General features: G+C 36.9%; 1 protein-coding gene across 2 annotated transcripts in view; it reads right to left on the reverse strand.

Moving 5' to 3' along the window:
- PPP2R5A (protein phosphatase 2 regulatory subunit B'alpha) overlaps positions 1–15,065 on the reverse strand; it is a 73,158-nt gene that overhangs the window by 53,395 nt on the left and 4,698 nt on the right. Inside the window, exon 1 of one of the 2 annotated variants that reach the window (XM_019030354.4) lies at positions 4,602–4,876. The exons of the other annotated variant lie outside the window; for it this stretch is intronic. Coding sequence (XP_018885899.1) covers positions 4,602–4,611 — 10 coding nt within the window. The 5' untranslated portion in view covers positions 4,612–4,876. Of the gene's footprint in view, positions 1–4,601; positions 4,877–15,065 lie in introns of those variants that run through there. 2 annotated transcript variants of the gene reach the window in all.

The following is a 15,065-nucleotide window of genomic DNA, read 5'->3' on the forward strand; positions in this document are numbered from 1 at the left end:
TCCAGAAGATACAACTTAAATTTAAAAATACAAGTAGATTGAAAATAAAAAGATGAAAAATAACATATCATGTAAACAACCATAAGAAAACTGGAGTGGCTATACCAATATTAGATAAAACAGACTTTAAAAAAATAGGTAAATGTTTGACATATACAGAAAACTTTTGTCTCATATCTTAAATAGACATAGATATAAGATATATATCAAACTATATATATTTTTAAAGTCTGTTTTGTTTGACATTAGTGTGGGATATGATGAGGTTTCTCTTCAAATAATCTGATCAATCTTTTATTTTTTAATTCGTAGTTACCCCCTCTCCATTCTTCTCCTTTTTTCCCCTCTTCCCTTCTTGCCTTTGTTAAATGCCCAGGCACGCCACACTACCATGTGTTATCAGTACCAGCTCACATTCCTTTCCTTATTTGGAAAGAGGACTAACTTTATGGCTCATGACAGACACCCCTTCCCCTATTCCCTCCACTTTCCTTTACGTGCCCACCCTATCTAAAAAAAAACATAATGTTTAGCCAACCAGGATTAGTTTAGATTGTACGACCCGACCCCGGCCAATGGGGAAAGGGTACAGGGGCAGGACTTGCATCAGGAATAAAGGCTCTCGTGCCCCTTTGTTCAGGTGTGCTCTCAGGGCAACTGGCCAGGGAGGCACCCTCTGTGCAGAAGTAAAATTGCTTTGCTAAGAATCCTTTGTTCAAGTGTTCAATTTCCTTAGGATTTTGAGCGTTATTCCTAACATTAGTATAGCCACTCCAGTTTTCTTGTGGCTGTTTGGATATATATTATTTTTCATCCTTATATCTTATTTAGATATAAATATCATTATATAAAGATACTCTTTATCTCATATCTAAAGAGAGTCATTTTGTAATGATAGAAGAGTCAGTCTTTCAGGAAGAGGGTAACAATTATAAACATATTTGCACCTACTAACACAGTACCAAAATATATGAAGAAAAACTGACAGAAACAGAGAAATAGAAAATTCAAAAGCAATGATAGTTGAAGCCTTCAACACCCCACTTTCAATAATGGATAGAACAATTAGGTGGAAGATCAACGAGAAGAAGACTTTGAACACACATAAACCAACCACAACCTAAGAGGTGTCTATGGAACACTATAGAATTTATACTCACTATAGAACACTCCACCCAACAACAGGAGAATATATATTCTCAAGTACACATGGTACATCCACCAGGAAAGACCAGACCACATACCAGATAATAAAACAAACCTCAAAAATTTTAAAAGAACAGAAATACAAACTATGTTCTCTGACCACAAAGGAATGAAGTTAGAAATCAGTAACATTAAAAAATTGGGGGCTGGGGCCGGGCGCGGTGGCTCACACCTGTAATCCCAGCACTTTGGGAGGATCACAAGGTCAGGAGATTGAGACCATCCTGGCTAACATGGTGAAACCCCATCTCTACTAAAAATACAAAACATTAGCCAGGCGGGGTAGCGGGCACCTATAGTCCCAGCTTCTTGGGAGGCTGAGGCAGGAGAATGGCGTGAACCCGGGAGGCGGAGCTTGCAGTGAGCTGAGATCGAGCCACTGCACTCCAGCCTGACAGAGAGCGAGACTCCATCTCAAAAAAACAAAAAAAAAAAAAATTGGGGGCCGGGTGTGGCGGCTCCCACCTGTAATCCCAGCACTCAGGGACACAGGGGCGGGTGGCTAATGAGGTCAGGAGATCAAGATCATCCTGGCCAACATGGTGAAACCCCGTCTCTACTAACAATACAAAAATTAGCCAGGCATGTTGGCGCGCACCTGTAGTCCCAGCTACTCAGGAGGCTGGGGCAGAAGAATCGCTTGAACCTGCGAGGTGGGGGTTGCAGTGAGCCGAGATCATGCCACTGCACTCCAGCCTGGGCAACAGAGTGAGACTCCGTTCTCAAAAAAAAAAAAAAAAACTGGGGCCAGGCTTGGTAGCATGTACCTGTAGGCTCAGTTACTTGAGAGGCTTAGGCAACAAGGATCCCTTTGAGGCCAGGAGTTAAGAGGCCACAGCATACTATTATAGCATCTGTGAACGGCCACCGCACTCAAGCCTGGGCAACATAGCGAGACCCCATCTCTTTTTTTGTTTGTTTTTGAAACGGAGTTTTGCTCTTGTTGCCCAGGCTGGAGTGTAATGGCATGATCTCGGCTCACCGCAACCTCCGCCTCCCGGGTTCAAGCGATTCTCCTGCCTCAGCCTCCCAAGTAGCTGGGATTACAGGCATGCGCCACCACCCTGGCTAATTTTGTATTTTAAGAAGAGACGGGGTTTCTCCACGATGGTCAGGCTAGTCTTGAACTCCCGACCTCAGGTGATCCACCCACCTCGGCCTCCCAAAGTGCTGGCATTATAGGAGTGAGCCACCGCACCTGGCCGACCCCATCTCTTAAAAAAGAGAAGTTAAAACATTTTTGGGAAATTCAAAAATCTTTGGAAATTAAATGATTCTTAAACAACTAATGTGTCAAAGAAGAAACCTAACAGAAAATAAAAAATACGTTGAGACAAATGAAAATGATGACATAACATACCAAAATTTAAGGGTGTTTAGAGAGAAAGATATAGCTATAAATGTCTATATAAGAAAGAACAAAAGATTTTAAATCAAAAACTTAACTTTGCAATTATAAATAACCCAATAACAGCCGAAACAATCCTGAAAAAGAAAAACAAAGTAGGAAGATTCACACTATCCCATCTCAAAACTTACTATATAAAACAAGTAATCAAGACAGTGTGGTACTGACACAAGAACAGACATACAGATCAATGGGATAGAATTGAGAATCCAGAAATAAAACCATGTGCTAATTTTCAACAAAAAGGCCAAGACCATCTAACGGGGAAAGAAGTATTTTCAACAAGTGGTGTGGAGATAAATGTGATAACTACACGCAAAATAATGAATTTGAATCCTTAAGTCATACCCTATATAAAAATTAACTAAAAATGGCCAAAGACCTAAATGTAAAGGTTAAAATTACAAAATTCTTAGAAGAAAACACAAAGTAAATCTTCATAGCCTCATATTTGGGAAAGGATCCTTAGAAATGACTCCAAAAGCACGAGTAACAAGAAAAAAGAGAATTTAGACTTACTCAAAATTTAAAACGTTTGCGCTTCAAAGGATACTACCAAGAAAGTGAAAAGACACAAGGGGCTTATATCAAGGACGTATAAAGAATTCTTACAACTCGATAAAAAGACAAATAACAATTCAAAAGTGGGCAAAGGATCTAAAGAGCCATTTCTCCAAGGAACATATACAAATGGACAATAAGCATGTTCAAAGACACTTGACATCATTAGTAATTAGGGAAATGCAAATCATAACCACGAGGAGATACTACTTCATATCCATTAGGATGGCTATAATCAAAAAGTCAAAATAAGAAGTACTGGTAAGGATGTGGAGCGATGAAAATCCTCACATACCACAAGTGGGAGTGTAAAATAGTGCAGCCACTATGGAAAAAACTGTGGCAATTTATCAAGTGACTAAGCCCAGAATTACCTTATGACCGAGCAGTTCCACTCCTACATATACCCAAGAGAAATGAAAACATATGTCCACACAAAAACTTGTATACAAATGTTCATAGCAGCATTATTCATAACCAAACAGTAGAAAGAACCGAAATGTCCATCGAGTGAGGAATGGATAAATAAAACATGGTATAACCATACAATAGAATATTATTCAGCCATAAAAAGGAATGAAGTACTAACACATGCTACAACATGAATAAATCCTTGAAAACATTATGCAAAGTGAATGAAAGAAGCCTATTACGAAAGACGACATATTATAATATTCCATTCACATGAAATGTCCAGAATAGGGAAATCTAGAGACGGAAAGTAAATTAATGGTTACTCAGGGAATCCCTAAAGGAATAGGGGGTGACAGTTAAAGGGCATGGGATATCTTTTTGAGATGATAAAACTATTCTAAAATTGACTGTGGTAGCTGCACGTGTCTGTGAATATACTAAAAGCCATGGAATTGTATACTTTAAATGGGGAATTACATGGTGTATGAATTATATCTCAATAGAGCTGTTTTAAAAATTTAGTCCAGTTCTGATCTCTAAAATACTTTCAAATCAAATACCCAAAACATTGCTGAGAGACAGTAAAAGTTTAAAGATCAATTGCAGCAATGCCACTGACCAATAATCACATAAACTTCATTCCACCACCAATGTGTATACAACACATACATAGAATCCACTAGTTTTGTCTTTATGTTTCCTATAACTTATAATACTAAGTTAGGTTAATAAAAATTTTCAAGGAACATGTAAATGAAATACTAAAACCAACACATAAAATGAAAAAGAGGTAGTAACAATAGCTTATTAAGATGGCCACAGAGGGTTGGTTTTAAGAACAGTTCACTGAATTTTTAATACAATACAGTAAAGATAATTTGTAGTTTTCCCCTGTAATGTGGTTTTGCTTGTACTGTTTCAAATGCATCTTCCCAGAAAATCTAGTCTCTATTCATTTCTCTCCTCAAGATTTCAAATACCAAGTAGAACACTGAAATCTTAATATACATACTCATTATCATAAAGCCTTCCTCTTCTTGCCCATCTTCATTAAATCAGTGATAAACTAAACTTCTGAGGTGATAACCAAGTTATTTCAAGTTGTTCATTGTTAATCCTCTACATTTAAGGATAAATAATTTGAAGTAGCAGGAATTATTTCTAACAAATAATAATTTTATAACTATAATTTTCTTTAGAGGAAAACATCCCTAATTACTGCTGCTAACATACTTGAAATCTAAAGTAAGATCTCATATAGGATTCATGCTACAAATTACAGAACAAGCACTGTATCATAGCAACCCAGCAATACCACTACAGTGACACGCTGAGGATGCAATCCAAGATTCTAATTTAAGAAACTGGCACAGAATATAGGACATGTAGCTTTTTTTGGCAATACCCCTAGAACATTAATAACTAAAAATCTAAAATCAGCTTCTATTTGAAACTTTAGAGAGCAGGCTATTATAAAGTAACAATGGAAATGTTTATTAACAAATGATTCACAGCACTGTGACTAAATATGACTTATTAAGGTTCTGTGATTTCATTAAAATTGAAAATGGTGGGAAAAAATTGTAGACATCGTATTTCAGGAAATTAGAACACATACGCACTACCAGTTTGATAATGTTCTAATATATAAATGTATGTATTATTTTAAGAAAACCCCTACAATACTAACTAAAACTTTCAAGAACTTAAATATTTCCATGTTTTAATCAATTACCATTCAAATGTAAGTATATCCGCAACTACTGCTATTTTTTATTTCAAAAAATTAACTGGGCTGGGCATGGTGGATCACACCTGTAATCCCAGCACTTTGGGGGGGCCAAGGTGGGCAGATCACTTGAGGCCAGGAGTTCGAGACCAGGCTGGCCCACATGGCAAAACCCCGTCTCTACTAAAAATACAAAAATTAGCCAGGCGTGGTGGCTCGTACCTGTAATCCCAGCTACTCAGAAGACTGAGGTAGGAGAATTGCTTCAACCAGGAGGCAGAAGTTGCAGTGAGGACATTGCACCACTGCACTCTAGCTGGGTGACAGAGCAAGACCCTGTCTCAAACAAACAAACAAAAACAAGGTGTTCAAGTCTCTAGAGCAGGACCTAAGCTCTACAGACATCCCACTTCCTTCTACCATCAGCATAAATGGGCTTTGGGATGGTGGTGGTGGGGAAATCCAAGAACCCTGGAAATTATATAAAATATTATATATATTTTTTAAAACGGCACATTCTTTAAATTGGATTTTCCAAGAGATTCGCATATAATTTCCATGAAATTAAATACTAGTACTCTTAGAAATTATTTCCTTTCCATTAAACGTAAGAAACTTATAACCAAGGTTTCAAATGAGTTGATTCCGTATTTCGAGAAATAAAAACTTTATTCACAAACAATTCTAAATTGATTCTAATATTTTTTTCATTCAGAAATTTGCTATTTGTAATATTCTATTAACAGAAAATAATAGGCTATGGAACAACATACACAGTATGATCCCACTCACGGGAAAATATGGGAAGATGCTCAAAAATTTAAAAGAGATTTCCTCTGGGTGGGAATTTTTACTTTCTACCATTGTTAAGATTCTCCTTTGAGTTGTTTTAACAGTGAGTCTGTAAGTTTTTACAAAAATAATAAATAAATAATAAAATGGGGTAGTTTAAAATATGACACTTCCCATTACATATTCTTTAAATGAGTTTATTTTAGAAAACCATGAAAACTGAGATTCGCTTATGACTCACAGCAAGTATTGTATTATAACCTAAAATAGTCATTCCTGTTCTATAGGAGAAGTTACTTCTCTAGACCTTAAAAAAATTAGCTCTTAAAAATATAGAGAGAGTATCCAGGTGATCCAAATTAAAAACAGATTATCAAAACAGATGAAGTACCAAAACCAGTGACTAGATATATGGCAGCTAGGTGAAGGCTGAGTTATTTTTACCTTTCCTATATGAATAATCAAAATTTTTTATGGGCCAGGTGCGGTGGCTCACACCTGTTAATCCCTGCACTTTAGGAGGCAGAGGCAGGCAGATCACTTGAGGTCAAGGGTTCGAGACCAGCATGGCCAACATGGCAAAACCCCGTATCTACTAACAATACAAAAATTAGCCGGTTGTGGTGGCAGGAGCCTATAATCCCAGCTACTCGGGAGGTTGAGGCAGAAGAACTGCTTGAACCCAGGATGTGGAGGTTGCAGTGAGCAAAGATTATACCACTGCACTCCAGCCTGGGGGACAGAGCGAGACCCTGTCTCAAAAAAAAAAAAAAAGTCTTATGAAGGCAATATGACTGGGGAAATAAATGCATCTTAAAAGCACTTCATTGTCATATTTGCTACTTTATGTTCACTCTGGATTCAAAATTAGGTTGGTTCATTCACTGGAAGCACAAAAGTATGTGGAAAACTATTTGAGGAGATGACATCTAACTCTCATTTCAGCTTGTCTGGAAGTTTTAGTGGAATAATAAAATCAGTCACAAGTGGTAGATTAGCCCAATTGACTTTTATATCCCAGTCTCTGTTATCTTGACCTAACTTTTTTCCTCTATCAAATTGAGAAGAAATGATCAGAAAGATAGTACTATGCTAATGTGGAAGAGTATTTTAAAAAGTTTTCAAAAACTTTGTGTAAAAGGGGACCAGAATATAACCAACATTTCCAAAAGAAGCAAAAACAAGTAGATTCTAATCAGTTCTTGATAATCTACAATTTCTTCAAGCTAATTACAGATCATTATAACTTTGAGGGGTGACTCCAAAATCTAACTGTGACACAAATGTGCTGAATGATTAACAATTCACTTCATCTTGTTTCTCAGTACTCATTCATAAAACAAATGCTCTCATATTTTTTTGAGAAAAACTTTAGGTTACATAAAAAGGAGAGGACAGTGCTTCAAAGAAGATCAATGAAGCATTTTTATATCAGAAGAATTTAAGAAACAAAGATCCCTTGCTTTAACAGGTCTTAGAAAAATCTATGTTCAATACTGGCTTACTTGCCCAGCACCTACAGTCTGAAGGTCTAAAGACTATATGCTATAGGTTTAGTCTTAGTCTTTAGTTAGATTAAAGACTATAGTCTAAAGACTTACTCATTCAGCTTTTACAATTTCCACTCACTTTTCACCTTATGCAAATCTCATTTCAAGTTATCAAAAAGAAACGTATTGGCTGGGCATGGTGGCTCACGACTGTAATCCCAGCATTTTGGGAGGCCGGAGCGGGTGGATCACGAGGTCAGGAGTTTAAGACCAGCCTGGCCAACACAGTGAAACCCTGTCTCTACTAAAAATACAAAAAAAAAAAAAAAAAAAATTAGCCAGGCATGGTGGCAGCTACTCAGGAGGCTGAGGCAGGAGAATCACTTGGACCCAGGGGGCAGAGGTTGCAGTGAGCAGAGATTGTGCCATTACACTCCAGGCTGGGCGACAGAGTGAGACTCCGTCACAAAAAAAAAAAAAAAGAAGGAAAGAAAAAGAAAAGAAACGTATTTCTCTTGATAAGGTTCTCAATTATAAATATTTCTCTGTTGCACTGTAAGGAAATCCAACTTTGCTTCAGTCCAGGCAACAAACGCCTTCCATTTAATAGCGGAATCAGCAACCAACTGAGAAGAGCAAGTCATACATGACCGGCATAAGAATGTAACCTACCTAGGTTTTGGTTTCTTCACCTATAAAATGCTAACCAGTTTAGTGTTGCAGGTAAACATTACTCAGTTATAAATCGTCCTAAAATTGTAAATTATTGTATGATATAAATGATGTTTTTCTTTCAATCAATTTAATAGCTTTTGCTTCATTCTTTCATTCAATAAATATAAAATAGCATTGACTAAATCCTGTGTAGGAAGATATGGTCTTGGGTCTCAAAGCACTTATAGTCTAAAGACAAAAAGCAGGCACTTTAACCTTATTCAGGCAACTTGTCCCAGCATATTTTGTGCTCTCCTTCATGCACATAACAATGACATCTTATCATGCAGTGTACACAGAAGATGTTCTATAGAGTAGGGAATAGATAATCCCAATTTGGCCAGGAGACTAAGTGGCCAGCAACCCAAACTATCAATGTCTTCTTATAAGCAAATCTGAAAGTCTTGGCAGGCCAGTAAAGGTTAATGTAAAGAATATAGTTAATATTTAGAAGTCATAGAAATTAACAAATGGGCACTCTTTGATTCACATATGCAGTAATCTATTTGATATTTATAACTGGGTTTCTAAATGGCATCTCAAATTTAAAATTTCCAAAATACAACTCTGGATTTTCCCTCTATACCTGATTCCCCCTCCAGTGTACTCCTTTCTCGGTGGTGGGACACATTCCTATCCGCCCAGGTGTCCAAGCTAAAGCACGTGAGAGTCATCCTTGACTCCTACACCTCTGCCTTTCCATCTCCTCCCAAACAATTCATTAACAAGGTCCTATCTAAGATATATCTCAAATGCATCTTTTTCTCTCCATCTTGGGCTACTACCCAGGCCCAAGTCACATAGTCTTACCTGGCTTATTAATCTCCTAACTTGTCCTCCTAAAAATCTTCTTTTGCTACAATGCATTCTCTACCCAGTAGCTATAGTAATTTTTAACTGCCAAACTTTCTGAAAGAGTTGTCCATACTTACTCATTCAGCTTTTACAATTTCCACTCATTATCCACCTTACACAAATCTCATTTCACGTTATCAGTCCTCCAAACGCCTCTCAAGTCACCAATGTTGCCTAAAGACTAACCCATGGGAACTTTTCAGTTCTTACTTGACTTGTCCACAGTTATCCACTGTTACTACTTTCCCAACCCATCATCCAGTTTTTAAAGACTCTCTTCCCCTGACAGCCTTGTCTCCACTCTCTCCTGTCTTCTTTGGCCTCCACTCCAGCTGTCTCTCTTGGCTCTTGGTTGTACCTTTTTCCCTTACCCATTATCTCAATGTTGGTATTCCTTGGAGTCTTCTCATTCTATCCATTTTCAGTGGGCAGTTGCTTCTACTTCCATTGCTCCAAATGCCACATGTAAGCCAAAGACTCTCAAATTATCTCTAGCACATTGCTCCATATCCAAATAATCCACCTTCCTACTAGGCAGCTTCACTTCAATTTCCCATGGACACTTCGACCTGTCCAACAAAGAACCATTATCTTCTCCTCCCAAATCTAATGTCTTTTTTCCCTTTCAATAAACTGCTATCATACATCCAGTTGCCCAAGTTAGAAATGTATCATCGTTGATTGTTCCCTCTCACCAGATTTTGCCTATGATACCACCCCATCCCCACTTGGACAAGCACCTTTATCTCTTGTCTGGATTACTGTGTCAGTATCCTCACTAGTGTTACTCACTCTCATTTCCCAATACGTTCTTCATGTTACTGGCAGGTATGAATGCAATAAATTGCCTACATCCATTCTTCAACATAGCAACAAGACTACGCACTAGACCCTAAATGCTGTTCCACTTCTCTAGTGATATAGAATATACCACAGAGATATAGAATGTAACCTATATTCTAGATCACAGCTATATAAACCGCTGGTAATTCCCAAAATATGCTATGCTCAATTACCTTTGGGTCTCCATATATTGTCTTTTGGGTGGACCTCTTAGCCCATCTATCTTGGCCTAACACCTTCTGGCCTTTTAGATGGCAGTTTACCTGTCACTTTCTCCAGGAAACTTTCCCTGATCGCTCCCCTCCCGTACCAAAACGGGACTGAGTCCTTCATATACTCCCTTAACATTTTAGAGCTTATTCTTATCATGACACTGAACACATTAATTGCAACTGCCTGCTTACAAGTCTGTATTCACCAACTATAAACTCCTAAAGACATTAAATTTAAAAGAAAAAGCATTCATCATTGTTTTCACTTTACTAAGTTTTAATCTCTGCAGTGGTTCACCAAAATTTTATGCACTATGGAAAACCAAAGAAAGGAAAAGATTTCTGTACTAGATTTTTGAAAATAAAGTGTGTGTCTAATTTCACAGCAAACAAAATATTTTGCCACTGACCAATTTAAAGAAGAATGGTAGGGCAAGTTTTTGTTGTTGTTGTTTGTTTCAATAAAATTAGAAACATTCCTACAGAAGTTATGTCTTATTTTACTTTTTAACTTCAATAGATATTTTTCTTCAGAAAAGCCTGTCTGAAAAGTTGTTTTAAAAATATACCCAGTTTTGCTAATTAAAATTCAGGAGTTATAACAAAAACTGTCTCACCTTTTTCCCTTTTTCACTTTTATCAATTTAGAGGCAGGGGATTAACAATGAGTTCAAATAACCACTGACTTATGGTAATAGCTATAATTATGGAATATCCTTGATACAATGTGAAACAAAGGCAAAACCAATTAGACAAAATATACAATTTTTTAAAATCTGTGTTCTGCTGAAAAAATATACAATTTTAGATCTGATACTACTGAACTGCAAGTTCTAAGCCATTTAAAAATTCTTGTTTCAGGTATTCAACCTCTTTTAGCTATTATCTAAATGGTTTATTCATTAACTAAGCAAAACCTGAGAGAATAAGGGTTTTAAAACCCTGTACTTTCCTCCCTACCTTAAAGAAAACTTCTCTGATGAAATGGCAAGATATTTATTAGAATAACAAGAGTGAAATCAATTCCCAACAGAGGCTAAACCAGAATGACTTCTGAGATCCCATTCAGCACTGGAAAGCTCAACTAGATATAACATCACAGTAAGGTTATAGTAGCTGCAATTAGCATCACCATTCCAGTAGGAGGAGTGTGTTTCCAAGAAATCCCTTGTCTTCAGTATCCAAGTTAGACTACCCCCACCAAAAAAAAAAAAAATTCCAGTATGTTTCTTCAGCAAACCCAATCAAAATTACAGGATTTCTAAAATTCTTCATTACTTACTTAAAAGTCCCACATAAATAAAATCCTTCAGGTAACAGTTCAAAAAGACAGATATAAAAACTAGGCTTGAAACTGCTTATTAGTCAACATCCTGCTCAGAGAAGTAGAGTTTATTTTGCATAATCCCAGTCTGTCATATAAAACTCTTTCAGCAAAGCATTTAGATTCCTTGTTACATAATAATACACTAAAAGTATTATATATTTCAAATCTGTTCCTTTTACCTCCTTCAAGGACATCCTCATAAAGAAAGATTGCATCTCAAACTTAGAAATTACTGCAAACAAATTGTTTCAGTTATTTTATACACACATGTCCATGTCTAGGAGTCAACCCAGTATTACTTTTCCTCACAAATCTTATACAGTAACTTTCATAGCAACAAATCAATCAATAATGCTACATGTCACTCACACTGGTCATTGGCAAAATACAAATAATCTTTTGTTTTAAACCTACATTTACTATTTACTACCAAGATATTAAGGACCCAGAATTCATTTACTTTAAATCAAGCTTGTCCAATCCACCTTATTTTGTTGTTGTTGTTCTGTTTCGTTTTGTTTTAGGCTTTTAGCATCCTGAAGCCATGGTTTTTAGTTTCTGTCTCTAGTGATAAGCAGAAAAGAAGGATGAGGAAGGGGCTTTACTGGCACAACCAAAAACAGAAACTAAGAACCCATGACTGTATTCTCTCCCTTGGATTCCCCTGTTTTAAATAATCCTGAACCAGTTTTAGGCATAAATATATTAAAACCAAAAAACTGGGTGAGGCAGTGATTCACATCTGTAATCCCAGCTTTTGGGAAGCCAAAGACAGAGGATCACATGAGGCCAGGAGTTCAAGACCAGCCAGGACAACATAGCGAGAACTTGTCTGTACAAGAATAAAAATAAAAAACTTAGCTGGGTGTGGCAGCACACACCTGTAGTCCTAGCTACTTGGGAGAACTGCCTGAGCCCAGAAGTTTGAGGCTGCAGTGAGTTACAATTGTGCCACTACACTCCAGCCTGGGTGATAGAACAAGACCCTGTCTCAAAAAAATACGGAAAACCAAAAAACAAAACAGATAAGAATCAACATCTGGTAGACAGCACCAAACATCACTAAAAGCAGCACAATCTAAAGGGGAAGGAGTGACTATAAGACAACCAACATACAATTTCTTCATCAAAACAGTGACTCTGTCTCTATGACCACATTATGCACAAAATACTGTATTTGGTACCATAACAGGATTTGAAAAAACAGATAATGACTTCTGCTTTCACAGAAAAATTCACCATCTCATTCTGGAGAGAGCATCACAACATAACAACTGAAAACCCACCCAAACAACAAATCAACTAACACAAGTATTATTCAAACCAGTTACCAGAAAAGACAAAGACGAAATAGGAATATGGAATATAAGCAGCCCTGAGTTCTCACTGCCCTACCTTTGATAAAAAGTTGTGGTCAAGATTAAGTTAGATGATGGACATGAAAACACTCTGGAGAAAAACATTTCTTAATGTGAAATAAAAATAAGGCATGACCAAAAACGCAGTAAAGTTCAAGAATAGTTCCTTTGTTCAATATCTTGTATTTAACATATACAATGGTAGTATCAGGCCTAGATCTTCAAGAAACAGAACAGTGTTGTAAGCATATAGAGGAAACTAGTTTTACATCCCAAAGTGGTTGAAATCATTACTTACTACCCTGAATGATGGGATTAAAATTAGGCAAACCTCTATCATATGTTCTCGATTTTACTTGCCAGCTCCAAAAATCACAGAGAAAAGAAAACTGACCACCCTACATCAAATAATAGTTGGGCTTTAATTATGGTAATGACAATAAACCAGTAGAATCATCCCATCATACCTAAATTCCAGAATCTAATGGCAGTATCTCCCCTTCAGGAAAGTAGCTAATAAGCCATAGGGGGCAGCAAAGTTAAGAGAGTGAAATGTAAATAGCATGAGGTGAAGCCAGGGCAGGAAACGTTAATAGGCTGGGTAATGAATCACGATATCAGAGAGAAAAGGACAAAGTCTCAATTAATGAATTAAATCAATAGACAGACAATGCTAACCCGGTGATTCTCAATCCTGGCTGCGCGTTAGAATCAACCTGGGAGCTTTTAAAAATACTGTAAGTGGATTTTACCTTAGGCCAATTAATTTACAATCTCTTAGGGATGTGCCCAGGTATTGATTTTTTGTTTTGTTTTGTTTTGTTTTGTTTTAAACTCTCCAGGTATAGGCCGGGTGCAGTGGCTCACGCCTGTAATCCCATAACTTTGGGAGGCCAAGGCAGGCAGAACACCTGGGGTCAGGAGTTTGAAACCAGCCTAACCAGCCATGGCAAAACCCCTCTCTCCTAAAAATACAAAAATTAGCTTGGCATGGTGGTGCATGCAAGAGAATCGCTTGAACCTGGGAGGCAGAGGTGGCAGTGAGCCGAGAGATCGTGCCACTGCACTCCAGCCTGGGGACACAGCGAGACTCAGTCTGAAAAAAAAAATTAAAAAAAAAAAAAAAATGACCTCTCCAAGTATAGCCAGGGTTGGGAACCACAGTGCTAAACACATAAAAACAAACTAGTCTTTATCCCCAGCTTTCTACAAAAATCTAACTTTTAAAAATAAAACACAAAAATCTAAATGTGTTATTTCTGTTAGTAAACCTGTCTTTGAAATCCAAGGCAGCAATAACTCCTTAAAGACTAATTCATCTTTGTTATTTTATCAAGAGAAAAATGTTATTCTTGCAGGTGAAAATGGCTAAACTGAAGTTGAAAGGAATAAGTCATCACTGATGCAGGAAGACAATTTAAATCTACTGTTTACATGACAGTAACATACTACAATGGTTGCATTATTTTACCAAATACATTTTATTGGATTAGCACTTTATTCAGTTAGACACTTCATAAAATAATCCACAATTAACAATCAGAAAGGTAATAAAATGGAGAGGAGGAAGAGATGATCCTAAACAGGAATTCTAAAGATGTTAAAATGGGTTTAAATAGAAAAGTTTTTCCTTTATGTGAGGACTAGCAGTGAACACTTTATTTAGCAATTTCTCTTAAGAATATCCTAAAAATGTTTTAAATTTTTTAAAAATAATTCTTCCAGAAGAGATATCTCAGAAAATAGTCCTAAAATGACTAAAATGTTATTTCTTTTTGTAAACAATTTTCTTAACATCTTCAGATGAATTTGAACTCTCCTCTAGTGCCATCCCAATTGTGTTTAGATGGAATGATAGTAACTTTGAGAAGATCTATAAACCTTAAAAGTTGAGTGAGTAGTACGGTTTTCTCTCCACAAAAAGGTTTAGCTATAGAACTTAGGATAATGTCAGTGTTCTTGTTCCACAATTACCTTAGATCACCTACTTTAGAAAACACACACATTTTTCCCCCTAAAGGTAAGGAAGCACTGCAATCAACACCACTATTACTGGCCTCAATACCTCTAGTGGGACAGTTGCTAAGAATGGACCAACAAAGAATCTTGAGTGCTACTTGGGAAAGTTTTACCTCTTCTGAAGGGGACTTCAATCT

Source organism: Gorilla gorilla, chromosome 1, assembly GCF_029281585.2.
Source record: "Gorilla gorilla gorilla isolate KB3781 chromosome 1, NHGRI_mGorGor1-v2.1_pri, whole genome shotgun sequence".
Classification (NCBI taxonomy): domain Eukaryota; kingdom Metazoa; phylum Chordata; class Mammalia; order Primates; family Hominidae; genus Gorilla; species Gorilla gorilla.